The 24,696-nt window shown below is 37.1% G+C and overlaps 5 protein-coding genes across 12 annotated transcripts in view; 2 read left to right on the plus strand and 3 right to left on the minus strand.

The window, feature by feature from the left end:
• LOC135167662 (zinc finger protein 62-like) overlaps positions 1 to 2,864 on the plus strand; it is a 35,744-nt gene extending 32,880 nt beyond the window's left edge. The window contains exon 4 of the transcript XR_010299902.1: positions 2,758 to 2,864. The gene's annotated coding sequence lies outside the window, so the exon portion shown is untranslated. The remainder of the gene's footprint in view (positions 1 to 2,757) is intronic.
• A 7,870-nt stretch (positions 2,865 to 10,734) lies between these two features.
• Positions 10,735 to 11,553, minus strand: LOC135167685 (cytochrome c oxidase assembly protein COX20, mitochondrial). Its single transcript, XM_064131135.1, has one exon. It carries the CDS (start codon positions 11,272 to 11,274, stop codon positions 10,900 to 10,902), a length of 375 nt encoding a protein of 124 aa, XP_063987205.1. The 5' UTR covers positions 11,275 to 11,553; the 3' UTR covers positions 10,735 to 10,899.
• A 158-nt stretch (positions 11,554 to 11,711) lies between these two features.
• LOC135167681 (myelin P2 protein) lies at positions 11,712 to 15,302 on the minus strand. 2 transcript variants are annotated; one of them, XM_064131131.1, is made up of 3 exons: positions 15,112 to 15,302; positions 12,706 to 12,977; positions 11,712 to 11,976 (listed from the first exon to the last, which is right to left on the minus strand). In XM_064131131.1, exons 1-3 carry the CDS (start codon positions 15,182 to 15,184, stop codon positions 11,923 to 11,925), a joined length of 399 nt encoding a protein of 132 aa, XP_063987201.1. In that variant the 5' UTR covers positions 15,185 to 15,302; the 3' UTR covers positions 11,712 to 11,922. The 2 variants fall into 2 exon arrangements, with proteins under 2 accessions (XP_063987201.1, XP_063987202.1); XM_064131132.1 differs by lacking the exon at positions 15,112 to 15,302 and adding an exon at positions 13,038 to 13,195.
• A 1,692-nt stretch (positions 15,303 to 16,994) lies between these two features.
• The window catches only part of LOC135167671 (transcription factor Adf-1), a 48,328-nt gene continuing 40,626 nt past the window's right edge, over positions 16,995 to 24,696 (plus strand). For 2 of the 7 annotated variants that reach the window (XM_064131114.1, XM_064131113.1), the window contains exons 1-3: positions 16,995 to 17,334; positions 18,570 to 18,726; positions 18,880 to 19,275. In XM_064131114.1, the coding sequence (XP_063987184.1) occupies positions 17,112 to 17,334; positions 18,570 to 18,726; positions 18,880 to 19,275 (776 nt within the window). In that variant the 5' untranslated portion in view covers positions 16,995 to 17,111. Of the gene's footprint in view, positions 17,335 to 18,569; positions 18,727 to 18,879; positions 19,276 to 19,630; positions 19,767 to 24,696 lie in introns of those variants that run through there. The other 5 variants (XM_064131117.1, XM_064131118.1, XM_064131116.1 and 2 more) reach the window with 4 other exon arrangements.
• On the minus strand, positions 19,676 to 23,780 carry LOC135167677 (uncharacterized). The gene is made up of 4 exons (XM_064131124.1): positions 23,629 to 23,780; positions 23,077 to 23,169; positions 20,857 to 21,029; positions 19,676 to 20,584 (listed from the first exon to the last, which is right to left on the minus strand). Exons 1-4 carry the CDS (start codon positions 23,675 to 23,677, stop codon positions 20,300 to 20,302), a joined length of 600 nt encoding a protein of 199 aa, XP_063987194.1. The 5' UTR covers positions 23,678 to 23,780; the 3' UTR covers positions 19,676 to 20,299.

A 24,696-nucleotide genomic window follows, 5' to 3' on the forward strand; every position in this document is an offset into this window, starting at 1 on the left:
TACTATTATTCAGCTATCTAAATTATTATTCGCAATATTCAGTAAAGAATTTTTTTCTGAAAGTAGACGGACGAAAGTATTTTCCGGAGCCATTTGAGCTTTCAATTACCAGCTGCATAATAATTATTTACATGAAAATATACTTCAATGAAAAATACCTGCATGTAAGAGATAGTTTACGAGACATTCGATAAACAATTAAGGAGAGGGTGCGTTGTAATTCCTCGCGGGAACTTGCAACGAATTTCATTAAAAATATTTTTAAAAATAGCACTCACGTTCACCTAATTTTTCTGGGCTAATTTGGGAAATTCACTCACTATTTGACTCGCTCCTTCCACCTCACATGATAACTTGAAAAATTGTCGTCTTGTTCCTAATCCACCATTTCGAATTCCATTGAATTTTAAATCTAATGATTTTACTGTCCCCTCTCTGACTCGACTTCTCTATCGTTCGCTTGAAAATAACTACCAAACTGTCCCTTGAAGTGCCAACGAGATTGAAGGTTACATGTGCCATCGTCGGGCAAAAATCCAAAAAAACCTAATTCAAAATTCAAATGAGGCGGAAAAAATTGATGTAATTAATCTCCGCCATCCAGGAGCTATACCTGATCAGAACAAATGGCGCTTAATTTTTTTAATTTGATTTTTCGAATCGTCTCAATGATGCCGCGTCTCCAAGATTAATTACCCAAAGATCAGGTAGATAAATTGGGATGAGATTAGAACAGAAGTTTATCGCCAGGAAAAAAATAACATACGAAGTCCCAAAAGCGACGATCATGTCACAGTTCTATACCTATAACAATATATAATAGAATCTATGTAAAAATATATAAAAACTTCAAACAAATTATTTATAACTAAAAACGAATGAACTGTCAACGCGCCTTCCCCCCGCGCTCAATTCTAGTTAAAAAAAAAACTCTCGAGCAACCGGATTGTCGATAATCTATCAATTGTCCGCGTAATCCGGCAAAAACTAATAACATATGTCGGCAATAGACCGTATGTCATGTTTACATTGTTCCACGGCAATATTCATTGATGATGAATCGAGAGAGTGTCCGTAGCTGAAGACATCATTTGTCAAGTTAACATTCGATAATCTCGACAATGGTTGAGCGCCGTGATTGTCATGCTGAATTTTATCTCGCAAAAATGATCTTACGATAACATCTGAATACGATGATGATGTATACCCGGATTTGACAGTTGAAGGCTCGTTAGATTGGCTCCATCAAGGTGCACTCGTATGACGAAATAAACCACTAATAAAAATGACATCTTAATTTGGACCTCAGGCACCATTTTATTTTGTCTCGATAATCTCAACACAGTCAATTTAAATTGAAAAAATGATACCCTCCACTCAATTATCATAGAATTATCATAATATTGGAGATCATCTATTGCATTAAAATTTGTTCATAAATAAGAGATGAATCACTTATTTTTCACAACAATCACAACATCGTAGACATTCAAATTGATTGTTATTGCAGCAATAACACGACTGAAATATTTTGTCATTCATTTGAACTATTGAGGCGATGACTATGGTACCTCCTGTCTCTCACATGATTGGCTAATCAGGAGGAGACATTTGTAATATGATACGTAGATGAAGAATATTTGGAGATATCAGATACAAAAACCCTATCCCTTTCGTTTTAAAAACATTACGAGGCTTGTTATCTCTAACTTTTGTTCTATCTGGTCCGCTACTGTCTGGGTTATGGCTGTAATAAATTAAATGTCAGGTAATTGTGGGCATCAATCTTCTTTCAGCATTGGAAATTGATTGACTACACATCTGGATACATTCTCCAGAATGATGGCAGACGTCTTGGCTGTCAAACCATTTCAATTAAATATTTTTTTATCTGCGATTGGAGCGCGTTAGAAAATTTTAGACGAATTATTACTGGAGGAATGAAAGAGATGAAATTCAGGGCCCGAAAATTGATAAAGTATCTCCGTGGAGAGGAGATAGATCGATAATAAATTTTTATTTGTCCAACAGATGAGAAACAATTTATTCACAACAAGACAGAGACTTCTCAGACGAAATCAAGTGTTTAAAAAATAATTTTCAAGTTTAATTAGAGGAATTTATTGGACTTGATCTTCCTTATGTCCATTCACTTTACTGAATTAATTAAAGTCATATTTATAATTGCTGTGGATGTTTCCGGATAATTTTTGATTATCAATGACAAAATCTTGGGGAATTTCCGGGGAACTAGAATGTAATGAGAATTTTAAGGAGTAAACCGGAAATTTCGACAGCAAAATATTTACCAGTGTAGTCTTAAAGCTCTGTCTTGTGTGATAAATGGAAAAAAGATAACCTGGAGAAGAAATAAACAGCGGAAGATTCAGTCCGTGAAGGATATAATCCGCAGACGATATAGTCCGGTCTCTTCCTGTCGGGCCAGGAATAGAAGGGGAGAGCGGGAAATTGTGTAGTTCCTTCGATGAGAACTTTATTTTCAACAAAAAGAATCAAATTGCCTTGTGTGAGGAAAATAATAATTAATTACTACACAAAACTTGATTTACAGTCCTCCAGGGTCCGCCCACCAAAATCTCCTAGAGTGACTTAATTAACAGAAATTGTTATCAACGCGTCAGTCAACGAGCAATTCTGTAGGGTTTGGTTACAAGGGATTAATTTAAACCTTTCGATCTCTTTCTCTTTTTGAATTTAAATTCATAATTCAACTGCAGTTGTTGTTTATTTTGGCAGATTTTGGACAGTGATTACCTGCACAACACATCTCTCAGTGGCCCTCCTATATGGTGTCCTGAGTCATCCCCATTTCCACTTGAACCCTTCCGGACTTCCAGTATAAAGTGAGTAATCAATAACATTATCATATTGCACCCACGAAATTCGGAATTTTCAATGGCAAGATGTTCCCAAATTTTCGCAAAACGATAACAACTTTAACAATTCGTCGGGGAAAATTCAGACAATTTTTGTCCAACAGCGTAATAACATTTAAGTAAAATTTTAATGAAGAATCGCAATACATTTTCCAACCGAATAGCTTAAGTTTTCCATTAATTTCCATCAAGTCATTTTTCATGCGGCGTAATGACCTTTGGGGCTTATTTGCGCTCGTCTCTGAGTGTACGATCATCAAGGTCTGGATTAACTCAAATAGATGAGTGATATTGTGAGACGCGACTGCTGAGGATTGAGCAAGATTTTTTGCGTGGAAAAAAAATTACCCATAATACTGCAACACCGTAACGACTCAATTCCGTGATAATTAGTCGTATGTTGTAATAGAAATTGTTGTCCCATGTGTTGGAGAATTTATAATGGGTCATTTAATTCAGACGAACAATGTTTTGGAAAGGAATTATGAAATCCATTATGTTAGCGATGGTTGGATTCAGAAAGAGATTTATGTGGTTTCAAAGAATGACTATTTCAATGGGCTCGGGTGATTCCCCAAACGCTATATTGAACACCGTGAACAACTTATATTCATCTTTTTGCACGATCAAGTGTAGTAAATTTGGTGAAAGTCCACCAGATCCGGGGAGAAATTTACCGACAACGCAGACTTGGCGTAACAAGCGACATTGAGATGGAACATTTAATGGGTTCACGCTACCGCACCACGCGATTCTTTATGAGCCGGACTTGTTCAGATCCAACCGATCAGTTTATTTTTGAGTAATCGATTGACTGACGATTCTGGAGATGAGACGTCGGTTCATGTCTAATTTCGTCGAATCGGCCTGATAATTATGAATTTGGCGGAAATTAGTTTTATCGAAAAAATCGAAGATGATCGGGGGGAGTCGGATCCGCGTCTTCTAGATTTCTTACTCTCCTTTTTTTATTTTACAGTATTTTTATTAATTGATAGCACATATGTACCAATTAACAATTTTAAAAATTAGTGCTGGCACTGAACTATTTGATTTTTAGTAATTGAATTTGAGAAGTTAAGAATGATTTTAGTTGGTCTTAAAAATCTTCTAAAGTTGCAGTTGAATTACTCAGAATTAATGATCTAGTTCCATAAAAAAATTGTGTAGGTCACGATGTCATTTAATTAATGGACCCGATATCGATAGATCGATTGAGTAAATCAAGCTCGGTGAATAATAACAACACTGATTGAATTGTCGGAGACGGGACGTTTTGCAATAGATTCAAACAACCTCAGGCTCTTGACACAATCAATGTTAAGTTGTCTCCATATCAGATTCCTCCGTGAAAGTTTATTACCCGCGTCGTGAGAAAGATTACATATCTACAGTGATTGTCAACAAAATGCTCACTGTCAAATCGCTCGTATAACAATATTATCTGCGCTCAGATGGTCCCAAGAGCATCAGGAAGATGGAGTTTTTAGAAAAAAATTCCATCCCTGAAAATTTTGAAAGTTTTTCGACATCTCAGATGACTTCACAAGATATTCAGCCATTCTATTTGTTTATTGAGATGTTCTTCGAAACCTGAAAACACCATACGGAAGTAAAACACACGATTTATATCAGAGTTATGAGGTAAAGGAATTCAAACAGTTGATTCAGTCTAGAGAAGAATAATTTAATTTTATAAATTATTTACATATCAACGAGAAGTCACTGAAAATGGCGGTAGAAGTGAATTAATAGACAAACATTTTACATGGAAAAAAATAATAAACTCAGAGGATTAATCAGTAGAAATTCGGGACTCAAGTTTTATGGAAGTGCTCAGGAAAATTTAAGTGACGGACTCGTAATTTTTTATAGAAAATTCATAAAAAAATATCGAAACCTCGAAACAAACGTCGAATATCGGACCTCTCGCCTTCGATAATCAAAACAAACGATCATTCATTTTAGTTTTTAATAATTATACGGAATTGGGGAGTTGGGGACCCTTCGGGATAATTGTTTATCGAATGGAAAATAATTTTGATGAATCGATTTAATAGGCTCTACGGTCCTGGTCTTTCTAGTGAAATTTATGGAACCGTGACGATTTCTATCGGTATTAATTTAAAAACTGGAGTGAACGTCTTAGGGTACACGAGGGTAATTTCTTTACTAATGTGAGGAGTTTTTGTGATGCACAGTTCATTTTTGGGTTCGGGTGAGAGCAGCTAATCATTTGGATTTTCGTTTAGGTTGGAAGATTTCCGGCGTGAAGCCGATCTTCCTACAAAATTAAATTTCATTAAAAAGAGATTAAAACCGGAATTACACTGCAGACCGAGATATGCCCACATAAACACAAATGATCTCATATTATTCCATAAAAGTATACCCTGAGCATTCCCTAATTTTCATCTGAATTTTTCCAGAAAAAATATAATACCGTTACTTAAATTTCGCCAGTTACTTTCGTAATTGATAAGTGAACTTGAGTTTTGCAACTTTAACTGAATATTATCTTTGTGCAATTATTCAAACGACACCGAATCACTGAATATCCGACGGTCAAAAATCGACGACTGTCAGTGTTTACTTAGCTAGTTGGTACGAGATAATGAGAGAAATCATGACCCAAATTATGACATGAAAGAAATTGGCGTCACGCGGTCATCACAGGACCGTCATTTTTTTTCTCACCTGACGGATTTTAAAAGTTACATAATTCCATACCCCATTCCATTCCATTCCATTCTACAAACAAAGATCCTAAAAAATGCCTCAACTCTCCAAAACTCAGCCCATAAAGAAACGTACGAGTGAATGAATGATTTCAGATCGAAAATTGATTTCATCTTCAAAAAGACCGTGAAATGTCAGTCTCTACATTGATTACTGGAATGTAATTCAGTAGATAAGTGAAAGCAGATGTGAATAGGCTATTCATTGATGGTTGATACATAATAGGCCATTGTCAGTTGATGTAATGCAACATTTATTTATTAATTCAATTACAAAAATCTACTCCCTTTGGATTTTTACGGGAGTGGAGTATCTGTCGTTTATGGTTTTATCGAAATATATTACAGAATAGATATCTCAATAAAAATAAAATGAAGTAATGATCGGGAAAAATATTCACGTGACTGCGTGCGGTAAATGGTGAATGACGCACGTGGTGATTTTCGAACGGGAATTTCGAATTTTTGATTGGTACAATTAATTTTTTTTGCTCACTGTAACCACTGGTCTTTAAAGAGTGAGTTGAAGAGAGTCGTAAAATAGTTTACATCACACGGCCCACAAAGTACTTTCTGATGAACTATGTAATTATAATCCCCGCCGTTGGCTCGGAGATAATTAGTTAACACGTAATGATGGAATCTACTATGAAAATCGATCTGGCATAAAAGAAGTGTGGGTTCAATGGGTCATTTTTTCGATGAGCAGTCATTTTTTGGGTGATTTCAACTTTCATTCAATCTTGTTCAAATAATAATATGACAAATCAAGCACTCATTATTCCACTTTTCCACCTTTCGATTGCGTATGTTTTTCTCTAAAAAAAATAATTAGAGAATGTATTTTCATATTTTGCATTTTTATCTCTATGTGAGTAATAAATTCTTGAAATTGAAAGTTGCGAACATCGAAAAATGCCATGTCATCACAAGGAAAATTTAATGACAACTAGAATTGATCGCGCGTATTGACAGGCTACGCTTTTTTTGATGAGCCGATTTGCTCCCCTAAATTCATGCCAATTGAATTACCGTAATCACGGGTTTATTTGAAAAGGGATATCCCAAGACCGAGCCTTCGAAGGTATTAAAGAGGGTTTTATGAACTGGAAAGTTCCCCTTTCATTTTCGGTCTGAGCACTTTGTTCCTCATCCGTTTGTCTGTTTCTACTGATTTCAAGAGCGCGTATTCTCTCCGATTATTTCTAGGATCTAAACCCAGATAAGCTAATTATAAAAATTCGAAAAATCACTGTGACCATCATATTTCACATGTTATTTTCTCATTAAGTTAACGCAATTCAAATCGAGAGGCCTAATATAGACATTTCACTTTGACAGTGAGTCTTTGGGGAACGATGTGCATTAGCCCTGCAGGGTTTAATTCTCTGCAACCTTTATCCGTCGATTCATTCTTTAGTAAGACTAGTTAATGATCAATGCGAAGGCCATGCGAGGAGAAATCATCATCATCATCCTTAGGTAAAAGATCTTATCATTGCGTCAACGAATGATTTTTAATTACGAAAACAAAAACAACGCCGTTCGATAATAACCAATGAACCTGCTCGTTAATGCGGTTCGGGTGTAGTTATGTATAATGTATCGGGAAAAGTAGGTTTTTGTTGCAACATCCTCGAGGTTTCATTAGTGGATTGGAAAATACCAAGAACGGTGATCGAAGTTGTTAAGGCGTCGCCTCCTTGGCTGGACGAATGGACCCGCGGGGCGCGAATTCGAGTTCGATTTCGAGAGATATGACTTTTAAGGATATCCAAGTATTTTGGCTGTTTTTTATCCAGTGAAATACTTTTTCACTTTCGTAGTTGAACATCATGAGAGCTTTCATTTCATTCTCATTTGACGACGTTTTTATTGTTTAAATGTTAAATATACGAATTCGATGCTCGTTCCAAAGTATTAAATAAATCTACGGGAAATGGGAAATCAAAATAAATGACTTCAGTGGTTGAAAACATAAAATATTGATTGAATAATTACAAATTTGAGAACTTGAAAAATTACGAGTAATTTCTGTGGAGAGTTTATAAATTATTTGCTCGGAATGGCAATCAATAATTCAATTATTTATATCCAGACTTTCACCAGGAACGAATTTCAGGCTTGAGAAAATTCACTTTCCATAGCAAATGTTTAATGCACTGCAATTGATAAATTTTATTATTAAAAATGATTGAATTTATAATGTGAAAATTACGTGAATATTCTTAAAGTGAGGGCATGGAACGGGGAAAATTAACTAAAACAAATTTTATTAGTCACGTTGATAAAAATTATTTATTCTGTCAACTTTTCAATGCATATTAATTATTCAAGTCCGCCTACGACACAAAGTTAGCATTGCACGACTAAAAAATTCCCTGAAAGTACCACTTACGACCCTTTGGTTCCACACGTGTTGATGAAAATGAAATGCTGTCAACACTTCCATCATCACTGTGATGGATGAGGAATTCCAGCAATGCAGCACCGAATATTCATGAACCCGACTCAGACCAGACATTCCATTTATTGAATAAACACGAGGATCGGGATCATAATATTCTCATGAAGACCTTTGGTCGTCTAGCGCCGAAAGGCATTTGCAACATCCACCAAATTTTAAAGGTTAAATTTAGTGTATTCAAGACTAGTACCCCAGGTACTTCAGAACCATCGGGTGCTCCCCGTCAGCTTTGGAGCAGCTGAGGATGTCGAGTCCTTCGTTGCGGGTTCAAATAACTTTGACATTTGTGAGGCACTTGACGAAAACACCAGATTCATTTTAACGGTCGTACATTGTTTAAAAAATCAAAATTCTCGGACAATGAATTTTCAGGACACGGGCACTGAATACAATTTCTAGGGGTTGAAAAGTGAAGAAATTTCAGAAAGTGAAAAACTTCGCAATGCGAAGTATTTAAATGTCAAAAAACTTTACCACTATATTATTACATCAAATTTGTTGTCTGATGACATCGTCAGAATGAGATTCACGAAAATTCAAATTTGTTGGAGGCGATTCACAAGGCATTTTAAATTTCAAAAATATCGAACAATGTCTCTTTTTCGTCTGAATATATCATTGATGATATTCATCAAACCTGGTGGATTCTTCCGTGGCTGAATAACACGTGGATGTACCTCAATGTCAACTAGTAATTTTATGCATGAAGAGAGTGTATTGAACACCATCACCGTATAGGCTAAGCCTCCCATTGACATTTAAACGTTAGATATTCCAATTAAAAATCAGCATTTTGAAAAAAAAACTGGAAGTTATCAGTCGAAAATGGAATTTAATGTTTACAAAAGAAATAAATCTCCTCGGGATGACGTAGTGCCGTACTTCAACATCTCGTGACACGACGGACTAGAAACCGGAGGAATGAAAAAAAAATTGAGCCGATGGTATATGAACACAAGATTGATCATAAATTTTTATTAATGGGTGGAATTATCATTTTTTTCTGAGTTCATTCGACCCGGCTCTTTGTGATGACCTCTCGCAATCTAGATTCTGTTATGACTCCGAGGTATGAAAATAATTGCTACTTATTAAAGTAATTGAACATTAATGTCTCGTGGAATTTATCTGTCTGGAGGCTGTGTACATGAGACGAAGGCGTTGTTCATTGGGATATCACACGGATAACGGAGATATTTGTTTACTAGAATGTTTTAATTTAGTATCCGGACCCTGGACAACGCAAATTCTTGTGCGTTTAACGGACCTACGCGACGTATATGACGGGAAAAATAAAATTCCGAGGAGTGAGAGTTGTTTGGATGAACAACATATTTTTCTGGTAATTATCAAGATCGAAATGGTCAAATTTTGGCGTGAAAAATTTTTCAATACGAATGATTTATCTTCTCCCGACAATGGAATTTGGGATATTCCACTCGGGCAGGTGTTTGTGCAGGAACCGTGCCATTTCAGAACGCAAATATCTCTGATATTACACTACGATTGTGAGAGTCTGAAAAAAGGTGCCTTGAATTCGATTATTAAATTCTGTATAAAAAAAGAGATATAAGATTTTTTTTCTTGTCCATTTATACTGTAATCCTTACATTAAGAATATTCTCAGTATAAATAGACGTTTATAGGACGAGATTTTACGGGGATATATTTTGACGTATGCAGTAAAAAGAAATGCATATATTATCTCACACATATATTTTTTTCGTATTAAAATTTATTTTTTGCTATTTTTTTTTTACATGATCGTAATCCCTACCTTCTACTGGTGCTGCCACTGCATATGCCAGGAAAGATTTGTTTGGCCTAATGCAGAATATATTCTCTTGTGATCCTTGCTGAACAGTGCACTTTTCAAAAGGGTCTAGCGTGGGTTAAGCGGTTGTTATGCGGGATATTTTGATTGCCATTACCATTAAAAAAAAATATCAAGTCAGTTCGGGTAAATTCACATAAAATATATCCACAACTGCCCTGGGATTCCCCCGAAACGCAGACGTCACCAAAAGCCAAAATACTCTTGGCTCGATCTCGATTCACTTACCTAATTATTCTCTACAATCCCCCAATAGTCAGTCCTAGATTTCTCCGCAACTTTTCCGCATCGTGTGTTTCATTGCGAAATGAGGATGATTTCAACACAAATGAATTCCCCCTTTATCGACCAATTCTCATCAACGAAAAAAAAATCTAAGGAACAGCTATCGAAATTTAGTCATCAATTCAAATTCATCCTACCGCATTCTGATTACATAATTGTTTTTTCAACTTCAATTTTCAACTTGTGGTTTTTCTTCAATTCCGTCTTATACAAACGACCCCAAGAAAGCCTCTCCATTCTATCTCCAAGGATAACCACCGTAAAAATAATAAAATAAAAATCAGAAGAAACGCCTTCTAAATTTAGACTCGTTTACACAGAAGAACAAAAAGATGCGAATGAAAACCGGTTTTCCAATTGAAAGCGTTTGGACTCGAAAACTTTTGGAGTAGCCCTCCGACAATAAATACCATAGCACTAATCTTCAGTCCAGTGAACACATTTTTTATTGATTTGAAGCGAAAACATTGAACTTTAGGACCTCACAAAAGCACATGTACAAAGTCAACAATGAAAATCAACTATAATCACATATTTTATTCACTAAAGAAGTTGTTAATTAAAATATACATTTGACTGTTTGTATAATACATCTCTTGGTCCTCACAGAATCGAGGAATTCTAACAGTTAATTCTGTTGATAATTCTATTCACTTTGTTCTCTTATTCTACAGTCCCTTACGCATCCAAAAGTTTTCCAATCTCCTTTATCTTTTCCTCGTGTTCTAAACCTTCGGTAATCTTAGCTTCTCGCATGAGTCCTTGCATCTTCGCAATCATCAATTGCTCATGTGCATACTGATACCGACAGACACCGAAATATCCTAATGTAACAACTCCAAAGGTGCCCACCATCGAGTGACTAGCCAGCTTAGGTTTACTCGTAAACATGAAAACAAGAATTCCTGCACCAACTCCACTCAAAATTCCATTGATGAAGCTCTGCTTGAAGCATGGGATCTTCGTCATGTCCCTGCCAAATAGTACCAGAGACTGTTTATTCGCCTCGTTCTGGGCTATCCTCTCCTTAATCCTCGTGTCAAGGTCCCCCATGGTGGTCAATTGGGTGATTGACTAGGGAGTTCACACTTTGCAAAGGTTTTTCGCACTCTGGTTGTGTTTGATGGATTTAGGTTAGTTGATGGTTGTTATCACTGTCATAACCTCAAACTGAACACCGAGTATGGTAGCGGTTTCAACTTTGCCATTGGAGTAGAGTGAAAAAAGACTGAGGGGTAAACTCTGTGGGTAAGTGGGAGTGCAGAAGGTAATTCAATTTTGAGGGTCTGCAGCAAAGACCTCGAGCATTTGCTCGTTTATTTCATTATTATTACTGTTGAGGTCTCTATTAGTTTTTGGATAATTCTGGTGAATGTTCAACAGGAAATATTTTATGGAAGAGGTAGAGAACATATGCTCAGGGGATGATGATCATTGAAAAAGTCAATTTTGGCTTTTTATAAAAATAAAAAATGGAAATCATTCTGATATTTCGATTTATCTTATTTTTATTTCGTTCGAATGGTATTCAACGAATATATAAAAGTATATCTTAAATATGAATAACCGTGGATAATATCATAGCTTCCAGAAGACTATGAACTTTCAGGTTTGATGCAAAAAAAAAGTAAACTGGACCCCCAGATACTCCAAGCAATGATTCATAATTTGAATTGTCAATTGTATAATTCGATAAACTCCTCATTCCTGTAGCTTGTAGATCCTGGTACAGACAATATCGTCGACCGTCATAATCTGTAACAATTAAATTCAATGGCTGTGATTCACTTGATCGAGACCTGATTGATGATTTCCGGTCGCTTCATGGCCCATTCACACGATCGACTGGCTCTTGCTTTCAGATATACGGGTCAATTTGATGGATAAGTGTGGCGTGACCGTGGTCCCATCGTTTTTATCCAATAGAATATACTCGAGTTAATGTTAGAGTTATTCAATAAAAATAATCCCAGGAGTTGCGTGCAACCTCATCACCCGCACTAGGAGAAACTTCAATTTCAGGCCACGTACGTGCTTCAAAATGTACTGATAATTGGCGGTACTTTTGATCAATCAGTTGGTTATTGTTAGGGGAGTCATTCACAAGACCATTTTCGAAGAATCGAATTATATACACGAGACGGACTTGATGCAACAATAAAAAAAAAAGTTCTTTGGCAAATTCGCACAGACCTTCGATCAAAGGGCATTCTAGTATATGTGCTAATAGTTTTTGTAGGAATATTTAGCGCATTCGGTAGAAAATTGTTCTGATTTTGAATATAAAAAATACCACCTCGTTCATTCACAACCGATATCGACCTCTCATTACTGTTGCAACACCCCACCGATAAATACCTCCGCAATAATATCCATTCAACTCAATAACGAACAATCAATAATTTCCCCTATCGCTGTAAATGATTACACATAACCGGGGACCTTAATAATCGCTCCAAATAACGATAAAAAATGATTACTAACTGCTTTCATCTCGTTTGTAGTGAACTCTCGTTCGATGCTGGTGGTTTTGTCTCCTTTCTGAATATGAGACATCTTGTTTCCATCCAAGGTGACGACACTCTTGACCTTCCGGCCGTCCGGAGTCTCCTCATCGAACTCCTCGCCAAGTTTAAATTTAATCTCCGAACTCTTGAACGTGCTCGTTGTCTTCAATGTATAAATGTCATCGTTTTTAGTGAGTTCGACGACTGGACTCACCTGAGCTCCCATTTTTCGGGTCACCAACCCGACACCTACAATCAGATAATAGTTACAGAATGTTATTAATAGATCAGAGAGGTCTTTGGACCCACCGAGAGCCTTCATGTAGTCGTCAAATTTGTCACTAGACACCAATTTGTATCTTTTTCCCAGTAAACCGAGCATGTTGAATTGATATTGCGGGACTTGTCAAGTGCTCTCACCACGACTGGTAAATCGGTACAGTTCAAGTGGTCGGTACCCATTTCGATTTGTTATTTCGAATTAATCAGTTGTGACGTCTTCGCCGTCTCGTGTAGATTGCAAACGAAAGCTATTGAAGTTTGACCTACGGTCTTGAACTGCAAATAAGGCCGGTATTTGCAGTCCTCTACTATCGAGTAAAACCTATGGACCACTGGCACGAAAGATTTTTCCAACAAGACGAGAAATAATCAGCTAAATTACGGGGAAGTGCCGTAATTCGCAGACAAGAATGCGAATATCAATTTCATTTCATAAAGTGAAGGCTGATGTCTGAATACATATATAAAACGGTATGATTGATTTATGTCGAACATGATTATCTTATCTGGTCTGCTACTTTGGAATAATTCGAATCATTGATCTCATATATGCATAAATATACTGCTGATTTGCAAAATTACTTGTGAAATTGAAGCCGCACAAAAGTAAAATGACGCAACGAAAAAAATTTTTGAAAACTCCAAAAGGCTCTTTATTAGTAATGAATTTTCATTGGATTTTGATGGAACGTTCTATTAATTTCTGGCCGATTCAAATTCAATTCAACACTTTCTCCGCAATTTCTAAAAATCGAAAAAAATGGGAAGATATCGGAAACAACTCTTTGAAAATCTTATAATACAAACTGCAAGTGGATACGTCCTATAAAATTGTTTCCCATCTGATAATCTGTCACTCCTCAGCTTCTCATGTACCAATCAATTAATTCCCCGATTAATCGACCAGTGAACGTGTAATTACGATGACTGAACGATCGACCAAGAATCTAAGCAAAATTAAAAAAGAATAATACCTTTTCAGTCACGTAACAGATGGAAAAAAAAAATTCCGCATTTGTGTGCAAATGCCATCCAATATCCCAAGGTCATAAAAGTGATGCATATGAAACTGGATCGTGTGACCATTTTTCGATTATCATTTTTCGTAATTCGACGCGCATACCGCGAGGTAAGAGAGAGCTGTGGTCGGTGAATGCTCAGTCCTTCCTTCGTTCACTACGTCACCCGGTAATTTTCGCACGGTCGCGTGTTACCGGCTCGTTTCGCATGCACAAATACACGAGCAAAACTGAGTCTTTTGCATTATTACAACTGAATGTAACGATGCGCGAAATGTGTGGATGTGAAAATTGTAGGTTAGGTGAGGTTATTTATCCAAAGGTGTGAGCCGGTTAAAGAGAAATACAATTTTCTCCCATTCGCCCTTTTCACTGTGCCAAATTGACCATTTAAAGTGCTTCCGAAAGTAAATTAAAAATTGACCAACAATGCGGAAGATCTCAGCGACGAAGTGATAAATAGAGATAAGTCACTTTTGACCAGTGACCAGTATTTGATGAATATCTCTGAAACCAGAAGAGATAGCAATATTTTTTCCATAATCTTTTTTGTGGAGCGAATCGAGTTCTACAACAAATGTCATTACAAAAAATCCGCTATCTCTCATAAATTCGGAGATATTCCTCAAAACTGAACCGAGAGATATGTCAACTTATCTCCGTTCACCACTTCGTCCCTTTCCTCGTCTCCTTCTAGAACTTTAATTTTTATATGACCGCATAAAATGTGTCCGGGTCGTCCGACTCTCCCGTTAACGATTATCAATTGTTGAATGACCAAATAAACGGGGATGCACCGTGTGGGTGGATTCTTACAGACGATGAAGACGTTGGCGTTTTCATTTCCCGCATGGGATGCAATTTATCAATCAGCACGAATTGCCAGTCTGGAACATTGCGCTATTTCGAGCTTAAATTTCCCTGTTATGCGTATTCCATCACCTCTTCGCGAATTTATAATTTTATCTGCCACGTGGATACACTAGTTTAATATCGTGAATAATTTCAACAGTCCATTAGTGTCTGACAAACTGCAGTGTGAATGCAAATATATATAAATTAACAGGAAAATTAGTACGTACCCAGGGCTTTCATCATTTCGTCGAAATTCTCGCTGCTGGCGAGTTTGTATTTTTTTCCAAGGAAATCCGCCATTATTGAGGTGATTTGGATGTGTTGATTGATTGAGTGTACGAAAATTTTAGGGATCACCGGTGGGGGATCTTCACGTTGTTCCAGCCGGGCAGCAACTGAATCCCAAGTCCCCAACCCAACCGCCAAGTCCAGAGTGCCGGTAACAGAGTTTGCGTTAAAAACTCACACATACAGACACATCGTACGGTGCATGGGGGCCTAAGTGCCTATAGTTATGCTGTTTGTACTTATTATCATGCCATTGAATCGTCTGGAAGCGGTGGAAATGTCTCCACTTGCTGATAGCGATTTATTTTTATTTATCAGTAATTTACGTGGGCGGCGGCCACCGGTGTTTTTGTTCACCTGGAGACACTAATTGTCGCCCCGAGTGAACCCGAGGGAGTGAATTTCCGCCCCTGGAAGTGCGTCTTTCTCACTCGCAGACGATTTTTTCGCTGCGGAGGCGTCTCTGTCACCAACTCAAGGTCGATGCTCTCGTGGGGGAGATGAGAGATGGCTGATTCACCATTGGTGCAGCCAATTGGCGCCTCAACTACCCTCCAATGGCAGATGTTTTTTTAAAACATCCGGTTGTACGGGGGATGCACCAGAGGATTCTGTACTCCTGGTACTGGAAGATGAACCCGGAAGCTGAGAATTTTTATCTCGTCTTGGGAGGAAACGAAATTATTACGTCAGATGGCTGGTGATATTTGACGGTGTCCTCGGAATCGGAATTAACATGGAGAGTGATGGGGAATTTTTTTTATTATGCATTTTCGGGGGAATGGGACTACGTAACGCGGTATTTGCTGACGCAGTTGCTGGGGGGAATCAATCGATCCGGTGAGCTGGCACTGCAGATATTCCGGATTTTCAGAAAAAAATTGTGTAAAAAAGAAATGAAAAAAATGAAGGAAAAAATATGAGCCATGAAAAGACGATAATTTATTGCGCGGTGATTGAATTTTTCGAAGAGGCTTACAACGATTTTTTAATATTGCAGGGGAAATTTTTGAGAAATAAATTCAATCAATTTATTACACCTTTAAGATCAACCGTCACATATTGAATTTTATTTACTGATGACAGTTGTTGAAAAAAATGCATGAAAATTATTTTTACCGACAAATAAATTGTACATAACTTATTTCAATCCCGTGAAAGTGCATTAGAAATAAATAATAATTCAATAGTTTCTCCCGAGAGAAGATTTCTCTTTCCAAAAATTAGACGGAAAAAATTTCTCCACAAAAACATTAATAATTGCTTGTGTGCATGAGTGATTATTTGCGGGAAATTTAAAAAAGGAGATTTTTTCCGGGGAACTTTTCCCAAGAAACAGTTCTCGGGGAGGAAGTGATCTGTTATTTTTAGTATTATAACCAGTTACAATTCTCGAAGCGGAGATGGACATCATGCGTCTCACTCGCCACAACTTTATTGATCGTAACGAGCATGCATCGGGCCCCTGGGCCCCAGCTCTTCTGCCACCGGCTCAATTCAACGCCGCACAATGCAGTGAAACTGAATATCTCGGGACATTCATTCAATTCCAGTTGTTCAATTTAGCCCACAAGAAACATTCAATTCCGCGCGATGAATTCGGCGCATTCTTCCGGATTAATAAACGTAATTGTCGCGCAGAGGTGACGGGAAGTGAATTAAGTGAGCGGTCGACGTCCCATCATCGGCCTCTCAAAGTCGAAATGGCGGCAAATCCAAAATGTAAAAAAATTTAGATACTTCCTGCAATTTTTTCGAAATGCTCATTCAGTGGGAAAACGCATATGCCGATTGCAATGTTGCCTCCTCCGGTGGTACGTCTGGCAACGGCGCAACTTGTTCCGCACCGTAACCGCAGTCACCAGTTCTGTAATACAACTTCAGCGTATCGTCAGTCCGCGTGAGTTTGTACCGACGTTTGTGCTCTCCGCATCGAAAAATGTATCCCCGTCGAGGAAATTCAAAGGTAATTCCACTATCGGAGACGCATATGATTGACGTTGAAAAATTCATAATTGAGGTAAAAAAAAAGCCAATAGTCTATGACTATAGACACGATATGTATGGAGACAGAGCGGCAAAAACCAAAGCATGGAACGAAATTGCTGCAGCCATTATCGACGATTGGGAGCGTATGAGTTCGGAAACACGGGAAACTATGGGTATTGCGCTTGCGTAGTAGACGGAATCATGTGGCGGACGTTGTTTGAATGTCGGATCTACAGCGATTTCGGGTGAAACGGGAGAGATATTTTTTTTCGTATGCGATTGTTGCAATTGTGCCGAAGAAATAAAATATGGGACAAATCGTAGAATGGGATAATTAATATGTGACTATTTTTCAGTTTTATAGTCCTTACTCAACACTTTAGTTACGAATTTTGAAATATAAAAAAAATAGAAGTGGAATGCGCCGTATGCAAATTTTTGAGTTTATAATTCGTTGGTGATTTAATTTTTTAATCAAGAAACAGAAAAACGTGGACATTGCACTAGCCCATTCATCGCGGGTCCAAAGGTATCCACTAATGGATCTGAGGGTCGACATTGGTTTTTTAATGGCTTTTTTAAGTCGTAATGCATTTACAAGCTATAAATGAGTTGAGTGTTTCAATGCTCATCAGTTGAAAACTAAACGACGATAAAAAACTGTCATTAAAGATATTTCTCGTGGACACACGTATCCACTGGTTTTGGTGTAAGCAAGAGATTCGTATTCTACGTTAAATTAGTAAACATTAATGATTTGGCCATGGACCTAATTTTCCGGGTCGAATAATATTTAGTTCATGGACCTCGTTCTTGGCAAATTCTCTGAGCACGTGCTCATTTATTAAATAAAAAAATTATCTGAAAAATTAAAAACAATGAAATTTGGAGTCACTGTTGACATTCCACCACTTTGAATAAACATAAAACCTAAAAACGGGATATTTTCTTACATCAACCTGATCAACCCTTTCTTAGAGAATCGCAAAACCTCTTTCATTGATAAAGTTCTAAATCCAATAAAGAAAACCAGATATATATCTGCTGACTGATTTTACAAGAAAGATAAGACTCCATAAGAAATGCAAAAAAATTCCCGCTGAATGATTCACAATATTTCCTCCTCGTGACATCAAAAATATTGACAATAAAACGGTGTCTGCGAATTTACACTATAATAAAAGAAATGATCAAAATTTTATTACTCAAATTTAATGACAACCGGCGTTACATAAACATAAGCTTCAATTTTATAAGCAATTTCTGTGACATTGAAGTATAAATAATTGAAGAAAACCGTCGCTATAGAGTTACGAAACATCAAGCAATGAACGCCAGATGATTCAGGACATTCTCTAATGTTCAGGCCTTTCCCTGATATTAATCGAAACATTCTGATTCGTTGCAGAGAAAATTTTGCGGAGTAAATGGCGACATATCCGCGATTATTTTACTAAGGAACTCAAGGCGCGACAGCTGACAGCAGCAGGAAGTCCCAGAAAGAGAAAACCATACGCTTATTTCAAAAACTTGTCATTTCTGTTGCCAATAATCGAGGCCAAGAAGTAAGTCATGGGTTATCGTTTCGATTAATTACTATTGCATAATGTTATCAACTAGATATAGTACTATCTTATCGATGAGACTATAATGTTGTTACTGAAACATTTGCAATGTTTCTACTGATTTTTTTTATGAATCCAAATTTCTTATTTCAGGGGAACAATGACGGCTAATGGGGACACAAACGAGTACAAAACGGAGGAAGTCATGTGTGAAGGGGATACTGATTCACTAGACGTTACTTTCGAGAACAGTCCACAACCCACTGTATCATATATGAATCACTCAAATGGATCTACAAGTAATTCACACATGATTGATCCTCTCTCAGAGACGTCCCTGGGGCCCTTTGACACCGACATTCCCGAAGTTATTTCCTCGCACAGTGGCCAGAGAGCTATACTAGATGAGGAGGACTACGAGAAAATGTTTCTCCTCTCACTATTGCCCTCCCTTCGTCTAGTACCGGAGAACATGAAGCTGCAAGTAAAAATAGATATGCAACAGGTTATAGCTAATGCTCTGCACACCAATAACACAAGGAGTGGGTTGTAAGTGGATATTTATGACACTTTATGATCCTTCACGAGATTCATTCAGGAAATTAGGTTTTAAAACACAATATCGTTCGTATTTGCTAGGGAATTTTACGAATTTTTTTCTTCAATTTAATTGGGAATGAAGAGATTCTGAATAGATTTGTCTATTCAACTCATTTTACTGTGATATTTTCCATAAAAGTTTCTCAGCATCAAATTTTTAAATTCAGCTTGAGAAATCTCGGAAAAATGTCTCAACAGTATGAATTATGACAAAAAAATATTTCTATTGAGATAACGCGACGCTTTTGGAATTGTTATAAATGCAACAATATTATCGTTAAAAATTTTTCGTATGTGTTTTTAGGTTTTGTTTTTTATTGCAATTAAGGAAAAAATCAACAGACAGTGATAATGCTCGCCTCATCAGTTTTATTTAGTAAGACTTTGATGATAAGTTTTCTTGTTATGAAATATTCGAAAATAAAATCTGTCAGATAAGACACTATTTAAAAATATCTCACTCATGTCCTCAGTGCACTTATCTTTCAGAAATTATAAAGAATAATAATATCATCATAATTAAACGTAAATGCTGACATACTGTTGGTCGGTAGTTATCAAGCGCACAGGGGGCAGCACCAGCTTGAGTATAAGTTCACTGGTTGCTGGTAAAGTAGACATATTTACGATGGTACCATGACATTGAATCTACAATAATGTGATGGTATTTCCTAATAGATAGCGCTGTTCGAGAATACAAGATACAAATTCAAATTTTGGCTATAAATATCATAATTCAGGTAAATTCGAATAACTGATGCTATCACTACGAGGTCCAATTGATACAAGACAAAAATCATCAAATTATAAATATTCAACAACCAGAACATTTCTACACATCTAAGGCACTACAATATATTTCACTCTTCAAATGATTAATGAAAAGGAAAATTTAAAAATAACAAAATGCTCGATTTACAAAATTCCCTGAATTCCTTTTAAGATCTCTGAATACTGAAATAAATAAGATAATTCACAATTGGGCGGAGCCTCGCCAGGCAGAATCGAAACCGCAGGCTCCGTCGGAATCAGAATCATGTTCTCGTGATGGTCTTGGTGTACTTGGTGATACGGCAGTGGTCGAAGAAGGCCGTTTTGTTAATCTAGATGGATTATCCATTCCCACTATTTTAGTATGTGGTAGAGGTGTGCTTGGTTGACTAGCAGCTTGTTGACGAGAAGGAGTGAAGTCTTGGGCTCGTCTACTTCGACGTTTCTTTATTGGTGCGTATTTGGGTGGAGGCATGACTTTGTTTTCCTGAAAAATCAGACGCATCTATTAATTTTATTCCTCTGGGGACTGATAAGTCCAGGATATTCTAGAACGAACCGTTTATTTACAATTAATTTTGAATATGTGATATCCCGTATCCATTTAATTACAAATTAATGATTTAATTGGGAAGACATCAAGTTTTTAACCCCAGATTCGTCACCCTCCGCGACCCGGCGATTGGTCACTTCCGACGGAGAAATATGGAAATAGTTTCCTCAGTGTTTCCTCATTGATAAACCATATCAGATATTCACCTGAATGTTATCGGCAGATCCCCAACTCTTGTGAATCTTCTCATTATTTCCACTACTGGCCACACCCAGAAATTGGCTGAAGGCCTCCGTCGTACGTTTCACGCGGACGTTCAATGAGCCAATTCGTAGGAAACCAAGATCTTTCTCTGTGTGCTTTTTCCTTGCTTTTATTTCTGAAATACGTAAACCAGACGATAATTAACCATAATGCTGAATAATATGCGACATTAAACGTTCACACGGACTCGAATAATGTTAATATTATTTTCTTTCCATGAAAATCCAACAATGAACGAGAGAAAGTCAATCCACTAACAAAGATCGTATATATTGGTTAATAGAGGATTAAATAACAAAGCGAAAATCCTGACGATTCCTAGATGATGCTCGGCGTACACCTATAAATATTTATGTCATTAATGCCAGTGGGAGTTGAATTGCTGAATACAATAAGATGCTGTCTAATCAGGAGCTGAATAAGAGAAAAACAAAATTAACTGTTGACTCTGTTAATTGATGCGAACGATAACGAACTAATTACGGTGCATTGAAGCCCCTTCTCCTGGGGGTAAGAAGGGGAGTAATTAAATACACACAGAGTTAAATAAATCACGCGTGTGCCGTAGTTGGTGAGCATTATCACCAAACGACGGACGTAGGAAGGGGTTGAGTGCATTATGTGCAAATAAATACGGAAGAATTTTTTAAAATGCGATTACATTTTTTTTTTAATTCACCGGCTTCGCCTCTATTTTATTCCCTCGGTGAGTCGAGTGTGTAAAACGCGTGCCTCTTGAATTTAACAGTGTTATAATAATTGCACATGCCACCTCCGTGACGAGTAACAAAAGGGATGCTTTTGCCGGCTTAATAATTAATAGGACGTTATCTAGTGAATTTTCTGCTATCGCTCCCCCCCCCCTCCCTTCGCCCCTGTGATATATGCCCTTGCCGCGCTCTTTGATGAATAATACTGAGTCCCATGATTCTCGAGTAACACCGGGAAAGGAAAAATTTTCTTTTAAAGAGAAACACTGGTACGATGAAACGATAATTAAACACGAGGTAACCCCAGTGGTGAATATATTTCTTGCGTTTATTCATTTCTTACGCACTTGGCGCCTTGATCTTTTATATGCAAGAGATATTCTTGGGGGTTTAAAGAACACGTGCATTCACGGTCATAAAGTATTACAGCATTAAGTGAAAAATAATTACTCAGAGATTGCGATAATTTGAGATATATTTTTTGTTATCTCATTTGGCTTTTTGTTAAACAAGCACCAATTAGGTTATTCAATAGGGGGGAGGTTTAATAGTTTATCCGTATTTGGGTTATGCATCCCATTGTTATTACCACATGTTTTTTAAAAAGATTCATCATACATTACTTCTTAAGATGCTCTTACTATTTGGTGTGATTAAAGCGTATTTAGATTAAATTAACAGCAGTGTGCTTCTCAACTTGCCTCAATGATACGGCAGCAGTAATCCCTACAACAGAAGAATTAAAATCGAAAGGCCCAAAATGGATATTCATAACAGGATAACATCATAAACACCATACCCATTCACCATTCTTCGAATACCCCATTCTCATTCGTTTAAATACAGTGTAAAAAAAAATTACGAAGGGAGAGTTTAAGTTCAAGACATAATTAAGGTTGTTGTCGTGCGACCGTCTCTGTAAGAAGTTGATGAATATAATCTCACTTGATTGATTGGGATAATTACATTAATTGATAAAGTCTTTGTAATTATTCTTCGAAAACAAAATAGTCAATCGATTTTATTTTTTTTTACTGTGTTGAATGATGCGGTTCTACCTCAGACAATTTTTAGCAAATTATAATCCACGACGCACCATTTGAACACGTGAAAAGTTATTCATATTTCAAAAGTGTCCATCTGGAATTCTAGACAATGTCAAACTGAAAATCGGTTTAAAAATTTAAACAAAAATTACCGAGTGATTATTTTACGCGACAACAACCTTAAGTAAATTATGAGTAGACTCCCTTTCATCAATCTTCACGTTGACTCTTGTATGCATATGCATCTGTGTAATATGGTAATTCATGTGGCATACTCTACCTAGCGTGTATGTACATATGAAGTCCTTAATCACAGAACTTTCTAGTGCACTAATCCGATTGCAGTGGGTTCTTTTCATTCTTTTGCGTTAATCTATGGGAGAGGGAGAGAAATGAATATACTCACTTCGGAAGGTATCCTGGCTAACCGCAGCCTCCTGCGAGGCCAGATACTGCCTGGCCTTCTTCCCACTGTGGTCCCGAATATCCTGGTTGGCTCCTATTGGGGGAATGAGATTAAGGTGTTTATCAGAGATCGATTGGTCAATGAGAATTGATAGCTCTGGGGCTCGGATTAATACTGGGGCTCAGATTGATACTGGAAATATTGAGTAGAATAATTCTGTTTTGTAAAACGATTTTTTCACAAACGTGAAGAAATCACCCAACTGATACCGGAATGCAGAAATAAATTCCTAGAATGTCATATTAAAATACTATACGCTAAGTTATAGTCTGTCTGTCATAATAGTTGACAAGTCGACTCCAGTGTCGGCATTTTACTTTGAGCAAATTCTGGTTGTAAAAACCCCACCCAAGTCCACGATCTTTGCAATGTCGTACTGTCTAGTATCAACTCGATGGTACAGAAAATTTACAATTTCACATTTTTTACGCAATCACATATGATTAACGACTCATGCCAGACATAGTTGCATTAGATGTCACATATACGCACCGTAAACCTGGACGAGTAAATTGAAAATATTCTCGTGATCGAACTGCATTGCAATGTGGAGTGCCGTGTATCCCTGGAAAATAAGAGAGAGCCAATGATAATAACAATGATGATAATAATAAATAAAAAGAAAAGTAAAAATAAAAGAGTCATGAGGTACATACAGAGGAGGAATACAAGACAAGAGATGGAGGGAAATAAAGTGCGGGCCCCTTTCTGTCTACATTTTACAGTCCCCTGCGTGTCTGGCGTGTGTCTCACTTATATGCGTAAGAGGTGAGAGACAATGAGGAATTAATAATTAAACCGTTTTATGAATATTACCTGGAGCGTGCGAAAATCTACGTTTCCGCGTCATATCACGAATGTTTTCATTCGAGCCAATGCGAGAAAATGAGGTGCGCGGGAATGGGATTTTTTTTCCCCTGCGTCTATTGAGATTTTTTAATTAGATGTGTACAACTATATACTGTCTCATGAAAACATATGTATTGGTATTGTATATTGTGGCGGAAACATGTCGGTTTCTTTTCCCTCTCGTGGACAAATTCATTGTAATTGTGGCGTCCAAGGGGACTCATTGTCTCCGCTGTGAAACGTGGGCGCTTTGAATTAATCGCCGTTGCGAGAGAGTCGGACATCAAGTGCCGATTGAATCGATTCTCAGGATTTCTAACTGGTGATTTTTAGCTTCCACGATTGATAAAGACTAATCGTGGGAAATTTAATTTGCAAGCGCAGTGTTGGGTTTAGATTTTTAACCGTACGAATGGAGAGAATTTTGGAAAAAAGGGAAAATCAATAATGAATTTAAAGGTCTGGGCAATATATTCTCAGTGCATAAAGTTGAATTATACTCAATTAAGATGTATATAAACAATTACTATTCTCAGGACCTGTTTATGAATTGCATTTTGTAAAAATTAACCGACAGCAGCAACTAAATCTGATTATAATAATGGAAAAAACATTTATTTTCATTCTACACTATCTAACGAGCCCTAGAAAAAAGTTGAGATGGTTTTAAAATTATGTTGAGGGGAGATTTCAAAGCCAAACGCTGAGCTG

Source organism: Diachasmimorpha longicaudata, chromosome 11 (assembly GCF_034640455.1).
Source record: "Diachasmimorpha longicaudata isolate KC_UGA_2023 chromosome 11, iyDiaLong2, whole genome shotgun sequence".
NCBI lineage: Eukaryota > Metazoa > Arthropoda > Insecta > Hymenoptera > Braconidae > Diachasmimorpha > Diachasmimorpha longicaudata.

Excerpts from the sequence above, each read along its gene's own strand:
- LOC135167685 (XM_064131135.1), bottom strand. The coding sequence starts at position 11,274 with ATGGGGGACCTTGACACGAGGATTAAGGAGAGGATAGCCCAGAACGAG.
- LOC135167681 (XM_064131131.1), bottom strand. The coding sequence starts at position 15,184 with ATGGCGGATTTCCTTGGAAAAAAATACAAACTCGCCAGCAGCGAGAAT. Across the intron at positions 12,978-15,111 it reads CGAAATGATGAAAGCCCTGG|GTGTCGGGTTGGTGACCCGA; the intron begins GTACGTACTAAT and ends ATCTGATTGTAG. Across the intron at positions 11,977-12,705 it reads CTACAAACGAGATGAAAGCA|ATTATGACGGTCGACGATAT; the intron begins GTTAGTAATCAT and ends TAATTGTTACAG.
- LOC135167677 (XM_064131124.1), bottom strand. The coding sequence starts at position 23,677 with ATGCAGTTCGATCACGAGAATATTTTCAATTTACTCGTCCAGGTTTAC. Across the intron at positions 23,170-23,628 it reads TTTACTCGTCCAGGTTTACG|GAGCCAACCAGGATATTCGG; the intron begins GTGCGTATATGT and ends TTCCCCCAATAG. Across the intron at positions 21,030-23,076 it reads TAGCCAGGATACCTTCCGAA|AAATAAAAGCAAGGAAAAAG; the intron begins GTGAGTATATTC and ends TACGTATTTCAG.